A 19,368-nucleotide genomic window follows, 5' to 3' on the forward strand; every position below is an offset into this window, starting at 1 on the left:
CAATATGTAGCTAGCAAAACACATGCAGAAAGTCAGCTCACACCAAAGAAAAGCTTTGGGTGAGCTGTGAGATTTTTGCATTATTTTGATGATCTTCTCATTACCATCTTTCTCAGAGTGCAACTTAGTTCCCCTTGACACTGCAGCCTGCAATACCATCAAAATGTGCCACCAGTGCCTGGCCTTGAACATATATTCCTTCAGAGGTGCCAAAGCCACATCTTCTCCAGGGAACACAAACACAGCATGGTAAATTAATCACTTGACAGGACTGTTCCTCCACAAGAAAGCTAAAGAGATAGCAGCTTTTCTGCAAAAAGTAGGGGAAACTAGTTCAGATGCTGGCACTGAACCAGAGTTATTATTTTCTTTCTCCTAACTAAATTCTTGCGTGACCCAAAAAATTAGTCTTTTTTGCTTTTTTCAGTCTTTTTTCTTACTTGTTTAAAAAAATATGTACTTCTGACAAATATTTTATAATGTAAATGGACTTCACCAGGCTGCACATCTAAATTGGAGCTGCTTTTTTCATTTTCGCTTGTCCACTAATGCTATTACTTCAGTCTCTAAGGATCTACTTTTTACTCTTAAGTCTTCCATTTTTTCAATATTTTTTTTTATTTCCACTGCAAGATGTTTCCAGGTCACACTGGTTAAAAAAAAAAAAAGGAGGAGAAAGTTAAACCCACACATTTAGAGATATACATGAAAAAATTTTGGACAGCAACTTCGTTATTTGACATAACACTGCACAGACTGTTTTAAAAGAGGCTTAATACAATATTTAAATGTTAACATATCTGTTAATATGGTGCTGTCCTATTTTTTATAATGACTAGCACTCATCTATTTTGTATTCCTCACAGTTGCAAAAGTCACATCCACTTTAGTATTTTGAGCCTGTACACTTTTATTTAAAACTTATTTAAAAGGTTTCTTTGCAGATAATACAGATAACTGTGGGTTTGGTGGGTTTTTTGTCATAAAATTTTTAATTTTATTGGAGTTCCACAGTATTATTTTTTCCATGTGTTAGCATTCCAACTTTCATTTTAAGATCATTTCCAGACTTCAGGAGACAGAGTACAGAAATAGCACTAAAGCATATTCCAAGTGTCCAGGAATCAGAAAACAAAGCAAGCAAGTTCCTCCATTTACTATCTGATGATTTAAAAAAGGTCAAGTATATTTCAAACATTTTTAAATGGAAGATTGTATATGTAAATAATCATATGTTTAGAGTTGTAAACTGAGGCATAGAGGGCAAAGGGATAAATAAACTGTACTGAATTATGCAAATATCATAAGGAGGATTATAAAATATGGTTTAGAGTGTTCCTATTTTTGTTAAATGCTTTCTAAATAAAACAAATTTTCTTCTTCCTAATAAATGCCACTCTACAGTAGGCCACCAGGTTTTCAAACGATCACAAAATCCCACTGAAGAAAAAAATAGATATTAGTGAAGATCATAAGGCTTCTCAATGTACGGAAAGTTTATACTGCCTATGCTTATTTCAGTAACAATAGCAAAAATGTCACTTCTTAAGTTGTCATTAGTTACTGAAGGAGCACTGAAGTCTTTAGAAGAATTGCTTCAGTCACATGGAAATTTTCAGAAAGTACAATTTTTCTCTGCAAAAAAAAACAAACCCCACCTTCTCTGCTTATGTTCAGTCATTATTCACACTGCGTGTAATTTTTATATAAAAGTGTATGTATAGTTCTATACATATAACTTTTTACATATTCATATGTAAATTCATTTTATTATAAAGATGGATTAAATTCACTTTCTTGATACGTTACACTCTAAATAGAAGACACTCAACTCTGTCAGAAGTGCAAGTTACAAGACGGTTTATATTTTGATGGAAATAAGGGTTGAAAATCATTCCAAAACAGAACTGGTGGAAATTAAGCATTTTCAAAACAGATACCCCTGTGAGCAAGAACCCATGAAGAGTGATGGGTACTATACTAACAATATCCTACTGCAGGAGTCTGATTCCAGATGAGCTCCTCAGGCTTCCACTAAGCTGCCATTTGCTGCTGACTATGCCCCAGCACCACCAAAACTACCAATGGAAGTAAAGCGCAGGCAAGATGCACTAACGTGCAGACAGCACCACTGACATCTCTGCTCTTTTCCTACCCCCAAAGCCCACTGGTTGAAACATTCACACAAGCTGCAAGGGAAGCAGAATTAAAATGGCAATCTCTGCCTGAAGGGACCTGAACTTGCATCATCCAGCTCCCAGGTGAGCTTCCTGCAAAGTGCCCTGTGCAGAGCCAGCAGGCTACTGCAGGCAAGTACTCCCTCAGCCCTCCTGCTGGAATGGTCCCTCTTGGAGTGGCGTAATCAAATACTCACTAGGGCAGAGAGAGGCATGAGCGCACAGGACTTGTAGAAAAAGATACCCAGGGTCCAGGTCCTATTCCAGCTCTCATATTGCAGGAGTCAGTGAAGAAGGGGACGAGTGGAGGTCAAAGTCCTATCTCTCAGCATTTTCAACTGATAACTCCTGTCTTGCTGTACTAATTTGTGAGACTGCCTGTTTTGATGAACATTGTGTGAAAATGTCAAGCATCTAAGCATGGATTCTCTTAAATCTCAAAATCATCAGATTCAACATTGTTAGGCTTTTGCATCTTCAGCATCGTGCACCCAAATGGGAATACAAATGGCTAACAGAAGGCCCCAAATGTTATTCAAGTTCTATTAAATAATACAACTTTATTATTACCATTTTCATATCTCCAGTAACAATTATGCCCACAGTTCCACAAACATTCAACACAGACACTCACACAGAGAGTGTACCAATCCCATCAATTACATGAGCACTACAATACACCACATCCTCCATACTTTCAATTCCCACAGCGAAACCACCAGCTGCATGAATTTTCAGGCTACAAAGAGTAAACCTCCAATATCCAGACAGAATTGTTAAATTTCCAAAGCGTTGAGAATCCATCGACTCCCAGATAAAGTTGCATGTTGCACTGTTGAAGGTTTTAAGATTATCTTTGCAGATACTGAGCCAATATTTAAAGAGCTTTTGAAGTGTCTCATTGTGGTAAGAGGTTTTCTGAAAACAAACAGCCAAGAATAATCACTGAAATCATTTTAAAAATGAAAATTTAACAGCCTAGAATAATAATGCAGTCCTGCCAGTATTACCCATAATGAAGATGGGTGTTATAGGCAAATTAAAATTCAGTTAAGATGATGGACATGAAGATCAAAAGACTTTTCCCAAAAACAAAAGGGTAAAAGCTACAGATTGGCTTTTCAGGAGAACATGCGTCTTTGTCATATGCCATTTATATGTGCAATGAACACCTTTTTGCATTTGATTTGCCTTCACTTCTGTGCCAGCAGTATTGGCATTTTCCATTTGTCAAAATAAGACGAGAAGTATTAGAAGAAAAGCCAGAAATGACAGAGAATCATTCTGACTATGGTCTTTCACAGCACCTAGCACAAATGGAATCTTAACCTTGTAACAACTGCCATTATCTGATTCCCCTCATTATATGGGATCTTAAAGCTCTAGAGTCAGCATTAGGTAAATCTTATGTGCCTTTTACCACACATTGATCCAGTTTTAATGAAGAGACAATTCTTTTATATTCACCAGAAAAAATCGTTTCCAGCTGACCCAGAACTTTCTATAAAGCCGTAGGATGAAAGAATAATCACTGGTAATAAGGCCTTCCCACAGAACTGTACAGCTAAAGCTGTTACTCTCTAGAAAGTCCACGTCCAGCACCTCCAAAAACACTATGTAGAGGACCTGAGTACAAATCCTTGCTCTAAATCAGAAAAAAAAGTGCTATGAAGGTTCCTCTGCCTTATTCAGAGAGACAGTTCAGGTTTTGAGAAAGGGGCACAGGCTTCCCATTTGATGAATCTGCTTGTTTTCTTTAAAAAAGCCTTAAATCAGAGAGAAACATATGTGTAACAGTGAAAAACAGTTTTACCTAGAGGCCTTTGCATTCCATCTCCTTCACATCCTTCTCCCATTCCTGGAAGCACTGATCAGTGCTTACAAGAAACAATTCCAGCTTCAAGGCATTCCTCTTCATGAGAAAGCTCTAAATGGGAAAACTAAGGGCAGAAGCTTGCTCAGTAACTGAAGTTTACATTTTCTATCATAATTTACATAGGCACTGCTGAAATGTATCAGAGAACACAAATGCTCTGTGCAGATCTCCTTGCACACACAGCTTTTAGAGCTTTGGCAAATCATAGGAGAATTGCATCCCTCAGACCAACTATTTAGCGTATGCAGGAGCTCAGTCATCGGCGTACAGTGCATCTCTCAAACCTAGTACACCTGAGGAATACATTTGCCTGTAAGCCCAACTCTTCGTACATCAGGTTGTTTGCCAGCTGAATTCATCAGCAGCCAACTGCAAGATATCCCCTGCCACAGATGTTTCATTTCAGACATAGCTCAGGAATCTAACAGGCAGGCAGAATTCATATGTACGCAACCAGTGCTGAAATGTAAATGTGTAAAAACAAAGACTCAGTAAGACCACTTTATAGTTACTTTTCAGCATTCCTTGGGAACCTAATCTGAGCTAGGTACGTTTTAACATCAAGAATTTTCTCTCTTTCCATCCCATACAGATTTCCTTTTCATAATGCCCTCTATAAACTTTCAATTATGTAGTACCACTTTTTCCAAACAAACAAAAAAGAAGTCTTCCATCTATATTTATACTAAAGTTTAAAGCTACAAACAAAATCACTGACATTAGATATAACTGCTGTCTCTTTTTCTGAGATGCTATAAAGAAGCAGGTAATTGCCTTTAGGAAATTAATTGTCTGAAATAAAAGATTCTTCTAACCAAAGCATAAATATACTAAGAAGCATCTCAGAATCTGAATTAAGCAGACAGGAAAGATTCATAAGTCTCATTAGGAGAAACATCACAGAAATAAGCACCAGACAGCCATAAAAGACAAACTGTTAAATTGTTTCTCTCCCAGTGTAGAGCTTAGTATGCACTTACTGCTATTCATGTTTTATAACTGCTTGAGTTAATGGATAAATCAATTATATAATTGTCGGCAGAGGGACGGATCTGTACAGGCTTAATCTGCCTAGATATGTTTGCTGAAGTGCCACTAAAGTAACTTGCACAAGCTGGCAGCCTCATCAATCCATCACAGAATTCAAGAAGGCAATTAAGAATAAAGCAATTCGGTAGTTCTACGTCACAAACATACAGCTGGGCTGATATTTCTCACTTTAAGTGTTGTTTATTTCCACTCCTGAGGTATGCTGGCAGATAGCATCCACAATCAAATGAGAGATGTTAATCATCACTGAAATGCCATCACATTCACAGTTGCTTTCTTCCCTGGACATCAGCTACAAATTCTTAAAATCACACTGAATAACGTATGCAACAGGAATAGGCAAATACGCCAGCTGTGTTCATAGAGTACATAGTCCATCTCAGCAGCTGAGAACCAGAACCCAAGTAGAAAACAGGCAGCAAAACAGAAGCTGTACAGCTCAGTGTGTCTGACAGCCATTGCTGAAATGTTGTTTTCCCTGTCAATGTAAGGGAAACTTGCAAGGAGTAGAAAAATTTGCATTTTTTGATCCATTTCCAATCTCAAAAGTACACTGTAAAAAGCAAAATAAACTAGAGGGCTGTTTGAAATCCAGCACTCCTGAAACAGACAACCACCCTCTTGATAATACTGTACCCCCTACAACATATCAACTTTTAAACATGTCTGTAAATATTTCAATGTCTGGATATGGTTTCAGTACCCTAACAACACATGAGGAATTCTTGAAATAAGTACTAGCATCCAAGCTAAATTGGTGTTTTCAGCCTAATAATATGCAGAGTTCAGAATGGTCCAATTCTTTCCCCAGAAAGGATGCTTTGTGATCTAAGATTTTATATGATAAGCAGATGAATTAGTGACTCAGAGCCACCCCTTCTACAATAGAGGATTAGAAGCAAAAGCAAACCTAGGAGCAAGTACAGATTAAGTTTACACAATCTACTGACCCACAAGTCCACGCTGGTGATGTTCCTGCTGCCCTTAGCTGAGCCCCAAGCCTGAGCAGGAAGGTCTCAACTCCACATCCAGAGGTGTAACTCCAAAATCAGAACTGGCATTCACATCTTTCCGCTGAAGCTGGAGACCAACAGCTCTAACATCCCCACCATGCTGGTTCTGGAGGGGCATCCAGCACACTGCACAATTCACATACATGCTTGGCAGGGGGAGGTAGCAGAAGAAAGCCCATGCATCAAGCTCCACCTGAGCAACAGCAGATGATATCCCACTAGCTCCTCTCCCAAACCACTCATCATTGGTTCCCACAAGATAACAGATATTAATACATTTTGGAAAGCTGCCATTGACCTTGAGGCTTGTTGAGATTTCAAGATGGTCTGGTCAAGAAGTTTAGTTTCAACAAGAAGCAAATTCAAGTGCACATACAGATTCTGATGTGGATTTTACAAAAAATAAATAAATAAATAAAGTGATATAGCCATACTTTTAAAAGCTAACTAGCCCTTTAAGAGACTTGGCTTGAAAAAATAAAACATTCTGTCTGAAAGAGAGTGTAATAAGGAGAATAAGTTTTCTGCCTGAGATCTTGGAGCCTTCTCTTCCTTTAATCTACTCCTTATTATTTTGCTTGTTGTCCTGTAAAACATATCATAGTCACACAGATGTGGCACTAATCACAGGGCAGGGCTTGCCAGCTGCCAGCTAGCCTGACATTATCCCATCAGGCATCCAGCAGTGACTTGGGAGATACAGCAGTGTAGCTGATCCACTTTTAAAGAAACAGGTGCCATAGGGCATGCTCAGAAACCCTTTCTATTACTTCCTCTCAATGGTTCACTGTTAAATGTCAAAAAAAAAAAAAAAAAAAGTAATACCTATCATTTTGCACAGTGAGGTTAGGCACAAAATGCTGAGACTTTTAGTGGGAGTCTTACTTGCTGAAGATAATTATGGCTTAGCTTATAAGTGTAGTAAAAAAAAAAAAGTTATGTATGGAAAACTAAAGATGTTTGGGAGTCATCAGTTGTACTTTACGTTTTGGACTAGGTTTTTGTATAAGATCTACATTTGAAGCTATATCTGCCCCAAAACTCGAGTATAGACAAATAAGTATCCTAATTCTTCCCTTGAAAACGTTCCCTATTTTGGAGAAGCTTGAGGGTGTAAAACTCTGATTAAAAAAAAGTGTCTTGGTAGGGTTTAGGAAACATGAGATGGATTCATGTATGCTATACAGACAAAAGAACTGTAAGATAACCAGCTTTCTAGTGTTTTGTTCTTGTTGCTACTGTTACTGTTGTTGTTTTAGCATGAAGAACTCATCTAACTTTTCTAGTGACTTTCTTTTTTGCTCTTACAGTATATTAATTTCACAATGTTACTGTGTTGTTTAATGCATGAATATTCACACAGCATCCACCCAGCAGGATGATAACCACAGTTGTATTGCATTTACACAGCAAGGTTTTGGTAGCAGGGGGCTGCAGGGATGGCCTCTGTGAGCAGAGCCCAGCACTGCCCTGTGTCAGAGCATGGCTGGCTCCAGCTGCTCCAAAGGGACACACTGCTGCCAGAGCTGAGCTATGAGTGACACTGGTGGTGTCTCTGGGAGAGCAGATTTAAGGAAGAGAAAACTGCTGCACAACAGCAGCTGGAAGACAGGAGTGAGAAATGTGAGAGAACAGCCCTTCAGGCACCAAGGTCAGTGCAGAAGGAGGCCAGATGCGGAGCAGAAGCTCCCTGCAGCCCAGGAGAAGCCCATGGAGGAGCAGGCCATCCCCTTGCAGCCCACAGGCACCACACGGAGCAGATCTTCCCATGCAGCCACGGAGGAGCCCACAAGGCAGCAATGCAAGGAGTCTGAAGGAGGTCACAGCCCATAGAGAGCCCCCACAGGAGCAGGCCTCAGACCAGGGATCACATCAAAGGGGACACGTTCTGCTTCAGCTTGGCCAGAGCTGACTACAGTAGGCTCCAAAGCAACATGCCAGCCCCACAGTCCCACTCCCTGTGCCCAGCCCAGCAAACAAATCTCCCTCCTCCTCTGCTCTCATCTCCCAGTGCTCTTCCTCTCTATATCCAACATTTCCAGCACAAGCTGGAGCAAAGCATGACAGTGCCAGCTGTACCTGGCAAAATATGGCAGGAGAACCATAAATCTCCTGCTGCTCCACCACGCCCAGCCTGTGCCACTTCCCCTCCCTTCCCCACGTGACAGGCTCAGCACAGGGGTAGACCCGTCCAGGAGTGAGGCGAGACACAGAAGGCTGGTCACTGGGTACGTGGGCTGATGGGACATGAAGATGTCAGGGTGTCAAGTGTCAGCTCATACAGTTGTTCTGTATGAACCAGAGCCAAAAATACAGGCAACCTTTTAGCAGACTGCAGGAAAATTCAAGGCTGGGGATCCTAACCATTTCTAGGACTACATGGAAATGGAGAAAGAATGGCAAAGAATGCAACTGAACACGATTAGAATGTTGTCACTGTACACCAGCCATAACTTCTATTACACCAGAAATACAATCAAACGTGGATCACATCCCATTCAATATGACTCCCTGCATCCAGTAGACCCTTGCACCTGAATGCTGCGGCACGTAGCATGATGTGACACTTCAGAGCTCTTCCTGCAGCACTCCCTGGGCAGAACTGAAGTTTTGACTACTCTGCTGGGGTTGCAGAGAAGCTCTTATGGTATCCTAAAATGCAGCTCTGTGCAGTCTTTAGAAGGTGAATCTTTTATCCTTGCTCAGGGCCTCTACCCAGGTTTTCTTGTGTGTCAGTTGCTCCTCTCAGCCCCACAGATCCTTGTAATGCACACATTGTTCATGCACGAGCAGCTCTCCTGGAGGCATGCAAGAAATTCAAAGAATGAAGTCTAAACTTTCTCTTCTTCCTGTGATTTTCATTTTGTGTGCTTAGCTATTCCACAAGCCTCCTTTACACCCTTAAATATTAACACAGATGTTCTCTCAATGTGGGATTCCTCGTTATCATATGAATAAATGATTGATTACCACCATATCAAGTAAGCACAACTTTTATAACTATATGAATCACCATCGTGCCAAACCCTTAAGGAATAGTAACAGCGTCCAGGTATTTATTGAACTTTATTGCTTCCTGGATCATTTAAAAGGAGTTGCTGACAAACAATAATTTACACAGGCTTAAAAGTTTGCCTCGGATACACTGAGCAGTTCTGCATTTCAAAATGCAGGCTTACTTACTTTCTCGGCATTTTAATACCAAGTTGCTGGACACCTCCACAGCTTGTCCAGCTGTGGACAACTCTACAGCTTGTCCAGAAAATGCTACTGTTTGCAGTGGCACATCTTGTGTGTTATCAGAAGACGATTTTAACCGCACTTTGAGTGTGGTTTTAAGTACCGTTCTAACAATCATGCTGGCTTTGGTGATGTTCTCCATGGGTTGCAATGTGGAAATTAAGAAATTCTGGCACCACATAAAAAGACCCTGGGGTATTTTTGTGGGTTTCCTCTGTCAGTTTGGAATTATGCCTCTCACAGCCTTCTTGCTGTCGCTGGCCTTTAACGTGCTTCCTATTCAAGCCGTCGTGGTGATGATCATGGGATGCTGTCCGGGAGGCACAGCCTCTAATATCATCGCCTACTGGGTGGATGGTGACATGGACCTAAGGTAAGAGCAGCTGTTTTCTAAAATGTTCACATTGTAAACTTTGTATTGAAAAGGACTGTCTGATTTTTTCTTGTCTTGACTGATGTGTGGTGGAGCTTCCTTCTTGAAGAGATATTTAGTTACTGTAATACCGGTAAATATAAGCAGACCAGAATTATCCTTAGTTCTTGACAATTCATTAGGAAGATACCATAACAGAATTGTGAATATTAGAGAATGTCTTTGCTGTAAAATCTCAGATTCTTCAGAAAATAGCATACTAAGGATTATGAACTCATTGACTAAGTTAGACTTTTGTGATTTTGTTATTCCAAGACTTTGGGCAGTAAAAAAATACAATACAGAATTTTAGAACCATGGTCCCATGTATGAAAGAGCAGCTATGCAGCAGTTTTTGAAGTAAAGTTTCTTAAAAGAAACCACCTGTGGAAAAATATCTTTTCCTCCTTTTGTGTTCTGCACAATGAACAGACGGGCATAGCCTTTCTCTTTGGAAACTAATACAAAAGAAAATTACTTGTGACAATTCTACGTGCTCCTGGCACCTCCTGCAAAGTCTTCAAACTGAAGGAAATTTTTACAGGCACAAAGCTGCTGATCAGTGCAGCCATGTACATGAGGTGCTATGGAAAAACTCCTTTGTGACTAGGTGTGATGGTCTGTGACTGGGTGCTCCAAACTCAGAAACAGATATGTAGGATATATAGTGTGGTCTTGGACATCAAACACGCTGTAGAAGTGCACCCTACGCCTGATGAAAATTTCTTGGGGCATTCATTAATTCTAACAGCTTTTAAAAATGAGCCATCTTTTTTTCTTTTCATATCCTGATTACTCTGCTCTAAAATAAACAAGATAATTTTTCTATTTCCTGCAGAGAAGCATAAATTGGAGCATTCATCCAATTTATCATATGCTCGTCTGAAGTAGAAATGGAAAAAATAATAGAAGTAAGAAAGATGTGGAGTTAGAGCAAATTGACTAAGAATGTTAATATTTGTGCCTTTAATAAGACATTTTTTCCATCTTTTGAAAACAGTGAACTTTTCTGTTACATACAGGTGTTAAAGTAATGCCTGCTTTCAAATTATGTATGAAGTCAGCCTCCACTAATCACCAGCTTCCTCACTGTGGAGGAAAAACCTATGATAATAGAAACTATAAGACTATTTCAGTGAGTGCAGGGCTGAGAAAACATAGATAAAAAGACATCCAGCACAAGTCTTAAATTCCGTCCTAATCTTTCCCTGGAAGAATACACTGAGCTAAACTGTCCTTTCTCAGGTCCATATATTCAGAATCCTAATTGATGACGCTATAAATATGAGTAGAATTTATATCCCATGATGGTGGCAGAGGGTGAGGTAAATTGAAAACACATACTAAATATTATTCTTCAAGTAAGGGCCTTTACCTTAAGATTTCAGAGGCTTTTGATCACTACATTTTCACAATAATTCAAGGACTAGAGGAAACAGGAGGTACAGCAGAGACGGTGATGCAAGTATCTTCAGTCTTGATAGAATAACAGTAGAAGTAGCTTGACTGGTTTCTGGAGCCAGCACAGTATATCAGACTGACTTTTGCTATTAACTGATATTTTATCTGTGTATATAATAAGCCATCACCATTATCTACAGTCCTGCTTCAACACTTCCTAGTGCAATTAAACCATAAGCTAGAGCAAGAATTAATTTTCTACTATTTGTGTAATCACTGGAAGGTGAAGTATGAGGTTTTATACCTTTCTTAGGAGCTCAGACCCAGATTATGTCCTCTAAAGTTTCCCATGGGAACACCTGTTTTTGACATTTCTTGCTAACTCATAACAACAACTGCTTCTGCATTACCATTTCCTCTCCTGCAAGCTGCAGGGATTGGGGTTGGAGAATGAGCAGCCTTTGTAGCAGGATGTAGATATAGAAACTGTAGGAATATGTAGGAAGTATAGACACAGGAAACATGAGCTCTTTTATCCATTTGGGGCTTTATCAGACCTGAGTTAAAGCCCATTGCTCTTTTTCCTTTGTGTGTAAGAATTCTCTTTCTACAGTCTCTTACCTAACTATATACAACAACACAGAAGTGGAGAGTCAAAGGAACCAAAACTAAAACAGACATTTCTGTAGTTTCTGTATGAATTCTTCCAGATCTCTCTGAATGTAGCCAGTTTGTGTTTCTGTAGCTTCTGTTATGAGGGTAAACTACATTAAAGAGCAATCAGAAGGGAGGCTCATAAGGAAGTTTCCAAAGTCCCCCAAGTAAAGCCTTCTGTCATTATTTTTACCTCATAGGAGAAAGATTTGGAGTCAACATTTTACCTATGCTACTCAGAAAAATCTGACTATATCCTCCAGTGCTATCTCTCTTTTCAGCTGTCTTACTCTGTCTTCCATTGTCCAGCAGAATGCTCATTTTTCTACAAAGTGTACCATGCCCAATGGATTCAAGACTTGGAACAGGTTGCCTAGCAAGATTTTGGATGCTCCCACCATGGAAGCACTCAAGGCCAGGCTGGATGGGGCTTTGAGCAACCTGGTCTAGTGGGAGGTGTCCCTGCCTATAGCAGAGGGTTGGAACTAGATGATCTTAAAGGTCCCTTCCAGCCCAAGCCATTCAATGATTCTCTGATTCTAAGACTTTATATTTTAACACAGAAACATCTTTGAACAAACCAAGGAAGCAACAATATTTATGCTCAGCTTCAAAGAGTAATTATCAGTACCTGCTCTTTGGCCTAGGGCAGGAAAAGCCAGAAAAGGGAATTTTATTACATTGTATTTCCTAGATGGTGAATGTTTTGTTGTTGTTGTTGTTGTTTTGGCTTTGGAGTGAAATTCTAAAATGCTCCAGAACTGATGCTGAAATAGAAAGTGGCCGTTGATCCAGCTTGCTGCCCTCTCAGAGGCCAGCCAGTCAGCACACATACAGACTTGCCAACAGCCCTTCCTGATGGTTGCCGCTCTGCTTCTTTGTTTGCACTGAAATTTACTGTTATGTGCTCTGCACTGAAACTTACTGTGTTATGTCTTCAGAACATGTTGGTATTTATGTGGGTTTTTTTTCTTTCCTTTTATTTTTTCAGCACGAAACATTTAGCTTTTTTCTAACTTGACACATGGATAAATTGACTATAGCCAGCAGCATTTCTTGCCTATCTTTTCATAAGCTGTTAAGTCATAATAAGGAAATGAAGAGAGTATAGACTAGCATGAGACAAATCGTCACTTTAACCAATCTCTTTGCAGCATCAGCATGACAACTTGCTCCACACTTCTTGCAATGGGCATGATGCCTCTCTGTCTTTTTGTTTATACTAAGATGTGGACTGATTCTGATGCAATTGTACTCCCCTATGACAGCATTGGTAAGTCAAGTGAACCACGCTTTCCCTTCTGACTCTCCTTTATCCTCCTTCTAGTAACAATCACTCTTATACTATCACCATCCTGCAGAGGCACAAAGAAATGACCCCAGACTTTTTAAAAATGTGTATTTTCCTACTTTTCAGTGATTTTGGTGGGAATCAGGTACCTAGATCACTTCAAATCATCCACAGCTCTTCAGATCAAAGATTTTATGTCATTGTAAACATGGTACAGTTATTTTTCACAAGTTCACGCATTCTTTTCTTTTTATATGGTTTGAAAACCTGCGTGGTACTGGGATAAGAGTAATTCATACAGAAATAGCTGCTTTCCCTGGATGAAAGCATCAGTAACAGCTTTAAGGCACAATCCTGCAAAGAGCTAAGAGCTAGGGCCATATCTGGCAAAGTACTTAAGCACATGTGGATAATTAAGCAAGCGATTAAAACTGCTGAGTCTCATTGAAAAGCTGCAATCTACACCACCAGGAGTGGCTTCATTTGACTTCCTGTCAGAAATCTCATCCAGCTACAAAGAGAAAATAGTCAAAGTATTTAGAAATATATGCTCCAATGCTCTGCAGAACTGTAGCCCTGGTGCTTATCAAGTTCAGTTCCATGTTGTGGTTATCTTACAAAGCCAGCAGAGTCACTTTCATATTCTTCAATTTCAATTCCCATTGTCCTGGAAAAAAAAAATCACATATATTGCTTGTGCTTTCAAAAGACAAGCTGGAGAAAGAAGGCCAGAACAAAAGAAGCTCTAAACCATTTGTTGATTTGGTACAGTAGCGAAACACCTGCAGACAAAGTGAACATTTAATATAGCTACACACATCACAGGATAGTGGTGATTAGTGCACTCAAATTTCTGTCTGCCTTTTTGATTCAGGTGAATGAGCATGTAGCTCAGCTGAATGGCAATTACTTCAACAGGTTGCCAAAGATAACAGACTGTAGAAAAGCAAATGGGCAGGTGCAGGTACAGTGTGCACATGCTGGGGTGTGCATACCAGAAACATCCACCACAGGCTTGTTCTGTACCTCCAGCTGCTCCACAAAGTGCCTGCTCCCATCATGAAATTCTACATGATGTGTGGGTTTATCTTTTCTCTTTTCTTTTTTACAGGAATTTCACTGGTGGCTCTTGTAGTTCCTGTTTCTGTTGGAGTATTTGTTAATCACAAATGGCCCAGTAAGGCAAAAATAATACTTAAGGTGGGATTTGTACTGCTGAAGCATTGGTAATTATAGACAAATTATGGAATTGGTGGCACTACTGAAGCAGAATATTACTGTTCATAGTATTCGTATCTGACAGCCTTAGAGTTTTCAGCAGAAAACAAATGAGACGCTGCAGAAATGTATTGCTTTCCCCCTACATAAACGTCCATGAGTCGTACGTGTTATTAGAAGCCATCATCAAAGAACATACTTTTGTTTTTGGCTACAACTGAGTTCAGCTTATAATGTAAATTGAAAATTAGAAGGAAAATCATTCAGGTCAAATGGAATTTTTTCTTCAAAATGGTAAAAAATGAAGACATTCTGGGTCAAACAAAAACATTTCTACTTTTAAACCAATTTATCATTTTTTGGCAATTTTGAGTGTGAAGTTGATTTAAATATGCATATATTAAATATATATATGTTGAAAATGTTCCAACATTTAAAAAAATTAAGAAAACTATTCAGAAAGTTCAACTATATTTGCAAGATAGATTCAGAAGCATTGAATCTATGATTTTTGGCAGAAACAAACCTTACCAAAATAGTAATAGTAACAGCTTATCTACATTTTATGTTAACAGAAAATTAATCATTCTGAATATTTCCCTGCTTGGTTCAAAGGTATTCTCAGATGTGCCAAGTACCCTTCACCTTTGTTGACCACCCTAAGTTAATATAAATATTTTCTACTTTTTCTTAAACAAAAATAACCTGACAACTGATTATTCTACCTATATTTTATTATTCTTTTTCTGCTATCAGCTCAGAAGTTACAGAATGCAAGTAAGGTCCTTTTAAGTCAAACTAATTTTCATGACATTTTTGTTTATCCTGTTATATTTTTAAGTGTATCCAAAGCTTACTTAAAAACTTGAATGGCATTGAGAGATGACTTCAAAACAGTGCTGTTCCCACATAATCAGTTAAGGGAAAGTCATGGACTTGAACTCACATGAGAAAATACTCCACTTACTCCTTCAGCAAAACACAATTTCATCCTCATTCGTACTGAATGGGTGAGCAACCCACAGTAGATACCACTGCCAGTTTGCTTGATATTGGACAATGAAGCATCAAGCAAAGATTGAACTGAGCTGTCAGATTAAGGTCCAGATAGTGAGAAATCATGTCATGGCTAGACCATGTTTCTTTTTCCTAGGTGCCTGTGGTTAATCTCTCAGTCAAACAAAAGCACTTGTTGACTCAGTGCTCTAAAAAGATTCAGTCAAAGATTGATGAAGTCATTTCAATGAGAATACACATTTTAGCTGAGAAATGGATTTCTCCTTCACTTAACCATAGAAATCTGCTGGCGAGATCTCTTGCAACTCATACCATAAATTGAGATATTGAGATAAACTGGATATTGAGAAGAGAGTGTGTTATCGCTTACTTTGGCAAGAAGCAGTGAGGATCTCAGTACGTTCAGCCACAGAAAATAAGATCAACTCAGTGACTATGTGTATACAGAAACGCATATGAGCTCACAGCCAGTTCTCATACGCAATAAATATTCCTCCACTTGACAAATAATTTCCTAGCACCAACAATCTAGCATCTAATTAGCATATACTATGCTAAGGCCCAAAGTGTGACTGCTCAAAAAGTGGGCAGGAAAAGTGCATTATCCTAGCTATTAGACTGTTATTGTCCCAGTAACTGGGAAAAATCTAACCCATGAGTTGTTCCTCATTCATGTTACAGCTCTGAAGTTTTTAATGTTTAATTTTAGCGGTGCTTTGATCTGTCTGTAGTCACACTTTGAAGTACATTGTACAACTCCATTTTGGGGAAAAATGGCAGTCATCTAATCTGTCTGCTTCCCAGGAATTAAATGGTGGTAAATATTTAGCTTTATGTTTAATAAGATGTTTCAGTGGCTCAGTTAAAGACATTCAGAGGTATGTTTGACATTGTGTTTGATGTCACAACATTTCTCTGGCGTCTCTTATTCACACAGTCCTTCCTCTTTTTTCTCACAGGTTGGTTCCATAGTGGGAGCAGTTCTCATTGTCCTCATTGCTGTGGTTGGGGGAATACTCTACAAAGGCTCCTGGATTATCTCACCTAAGTTATGGATCATTGGTACCATATTTCCAGCAGCTGGCTATTCTTTGGGATTCTTTCTGGCTCGTCTTGCTGGTCTATCTTGGAGCAGGTATAGATTTCTCTCTGACATAGCCTTATAGTCTTATTTCACTGGTGAAGAAAGTTTTTATTTAAGGAATAATCAATGCTGAGACTGCTTCCTAAATATTAATTCTGCAGCAGTGTCACTCATTCCTCAATCATGTTTTTGGTATACAATGTGTAAATAAAACTTTTAATGTTCACATTTTTCTCTATGGATTATGACTGGTATTTCCTCCTGTCTTTCCCGCGTGTGACCGTGACTTGCACTTCAAAGGAAGTGAGCAGAATATACCTAACAAACAAAAAGGTTGTGGCAAGTACAACTTCTCATGAAGAAACAGAAGCCTATGATTTAGAGGATTGTTACAAAAAAGAGAGAGAATAAAGTTTCAGATTGTATATGAGGAAAAGGTTCTTCACTGAGAAGGTGGCAGGGCGCTGGAACAGGCTTCCCAGGGCAGTGGTCACAGCCCCAGGATGACAGAGTTCAAGGAGCTTTTGGAAAATGCTCTCAGATATATGGTTTGAATTTTGGGTGGTCCTGTGTGGAGCCAGTAGTTGGAATTAATAACCTTTGTGGATCCCTTCCAACTCAGGGTATTCTATGATTCTACAATAAGTAGCTTTGACTACACCATATAATATTCCTCTGCAATTGCTTAACTGACATAAATTGCATGTGTTCTGGTTCTAAAAATTGTATCACTTGTAAGCTGAAGAATGTAGATAAATGTATTTCTACATTTATCTGTGTGATTCCTGATTTTGAAGATACCTTGTAAGGAAGAGGGATGCAGAGGATGCTATTTCACAGTTGTCATTGTGTTATTCCCTTTAGATGTCGTACGGTGTCTCTGGAAACAGGCATGCAAAACACTCAGCTATGTTCAACAATAGTACAGCTCTCCTTCAGCCCTGAACAACTTGAATTGATGTTTACTTTCCCACTCATCTACAGCATTTTCCAGCTGTTGTTTGCACTAATGATTTTAGCAGGTAAAGTATAGATATTCTCTGTTATAACACTATTATTATTGCCATCATCACCAGTCTCATTTTCCGTCAATATGGAGAAAACAAGAACATACAGCTGAGAGAGAAAAATAATAAAATGAAAAATAGTTAACTTCATAATGACCCAAATTATCTTTGTTCATCACCACTGTACTGTGTCCTGTATGTAACTGGGACTATGTAAGTATCAGGTTAAGATTTGGAAGACCCTTTATTTTTCAGAACAAAGGAGGCGATCTCTGTCACCTACAACTGACTACAGAAGTATACCCTAGGCAGAAATTTGCTATTGCCCTTTCCTGAGGAAAGGCAAATGTGTCTTCCTCTAGAGCCCTCTACCACTCCAAGGTGCCTGAGCTTACAGCTTCACACCAGGACCATCCTGAAAAGTATGCACAAGCTCACTCTCCTGACATACATCAAGAGAAAGATTAGCTTCACAGCTAATATGAGAAAATAAATCTTCTGTTATATGTAAAGATCCCTTTTTACTCCTACAGGCACCTCATACGCACTGCACTACAAGTACACACCTAGCCTACTGAGGATTGAGACTTTATCCCTTTTGCTCACCCCCAAAACTAGCTGGGACTTTTTAGCACCCAGTCTCAAATGAGCCATCTTAACAGGCATCTAGAGCACTGTCCCAGGGACACAACCTGGGAGCTATAGCCCCAGCTCTTACCTCTATAGCTGGCAATTGCATGAAAATGGAATAATCATTTTTCCTCACTTTGTATTAGTTTCCACCAAACAGGCTTTGTGTAGAAGTAAGGATGAGTCCCACAGATCCAACCAACAGCCTAAAGGCTTCCTGAGAAAGATAGACAGTAGTTTTAACAGGAACAAAAAGCAGTCAAGCATGAAAAACAGAATTTAAACATTTTCCTTATTATTTTCTAAACATATTTATTTAGTGATGAGAGTTGCTGACATAGAACAGTTAAATCTGTCTTCAAATTGTATTGAAGTATTTGAATATTTTAGCAACACATTTGAATATTTTAGCAAGGTAATAAAATGTGGTGTGGCTACGTGTGAATACAGTGTTTCTCAGGTCATTGTTATAATTTTTTCATTTAATATTATTTCCAGGCTACCGTGTTTACATAAGGCGCTGTGTCAAAACTAATACAGACGTCGAGAAAACAGAAGAAAAAGATGATTCAAAATCAATTTCGTCACAAGCGAAAGCAAATGGAGGATTTGTATCAAATGAGACAAAATAGACAATTACCTCCCTGTTCCGAAAAATATACATGGTTTACTTAAAACTTATTTTCAGATGCTGTTGCTTTATATCTTTTGCTAAATATTTAGCAAAAGATGGAGTTCTTCTGATATTGGACAGTGAGACTTCAAAATGATTAACTTATGAAAAATTTCTGTTTTGATTTTCTACATGGTTTCTACCACAATTTTAAAATCTCTTTTTTAATATAATTCCCTGAAATATTTAATGTATTATTATGGTTTCTGTAAAGAAAGGAAAGATAAAGTTGGGCCGTTGCTAAAAATGAAAAAGCAGATATTTGCTTTACAGACTCTGGATCATGATCCTGCAAATTGGTCTGCTAGTCTCAGCCCCTGCACCAAACAAAGATAAATCTTGTAAAAGTGCCTGAGCAGCAACAGGAGTTGATGTGGAAGATCTGATAAAGCTGGGGGACTTCCACTGAACATGAATCAACCATGAAATTGAAACAAGCTAGTAATGAAATGAAGTTTCATTTAGGTCAGTCTGGGCAGGCTAAAGTTATTCCACTGTACTAATTGCTCGAAGCATTAATTTGTTCTAAAGCTATAAATTTTGCAAATGCAAAGTACCTTAAGTCTCTTTTTGTTGTTGTTGTTGTTGGATTAATGAAAAGTAACAGTTTTGTGTCTTCAGTCTG

At 38.9% G+C, this 19,368-nt stretch overlaps 1 protein-coding gene and 1 long non-coding RNA gene across 2 annotated transcripts; one reads left to right on the plus strand and one right to left on the minus strand.

Moving 5' to 3' along the window:
* Window positions 1,946-6,432, minus strand: LOC110392892. Its single transcript, XR_002434685.1, has 3 exons — window positions 6,054-6,432; window positions 3,991-4,117; window positions 1,946-3,095 (listed from the first exon to the last, which is right to left on the minus strand). It is a non-coding gene; the product is annotated as an uncharacterized LOC110392892 (long non-coding RNA).
* SLC10A2 (solute carrier family 10 member 2) lies at window positions 9,284-18,702 on the plus strand. The gene is made up of 6 exons (XM_021385296.1): window positions 9,284-9,729; window positions 12,978-13,096; window positions 14,226-14,314; window positions 16,309-16,484; window positions 17,298-17,455; window positions 18,569-18,702. Exons 1-6 carry the CDS (start codon window positions 9,284-9,286, stop codon window positions 18,700-18,702), a joined length of 1,122 nt encoding a protein of 373 aa, XP_021240971.1.

Source organism: Numida meleagris, chromosome 1 (assembly GCF_002078875.1).
Source record: "Numida meleagris isolate 19003 breed g44 Domestic line chromosome 1, NumMel1.0, whole genome shotgun sequence".
NCBI lineage: Eukaryota > Metazoa > Chordata > Aves > Galliformes > Numididae > Numida > Numida meleagris.

Coding starts and splice junctions, on each gene's coding strand:
- SLC10A2 (XM_021385296.1), top strand. CDS start 9,284: ATGCAGGCTTACTTACTTTCTCGGCATTTTAATACCAAGTTGCTGGAC. Junction 14,315..16,308: donor AGGCAAAAATAATACTTAAG/GTGGGATTTGTA, acceptor TTTTTCTCACAG/GTTGGTTCCATAGTGGGAGC. Junction 16,485..17,297: donor GCTGGTCTATCTTGGAGCAG/GTATAGATTTCT, acceptor TATTCCCTTTAG/ATGTCGTACGGTGTCTCTGG.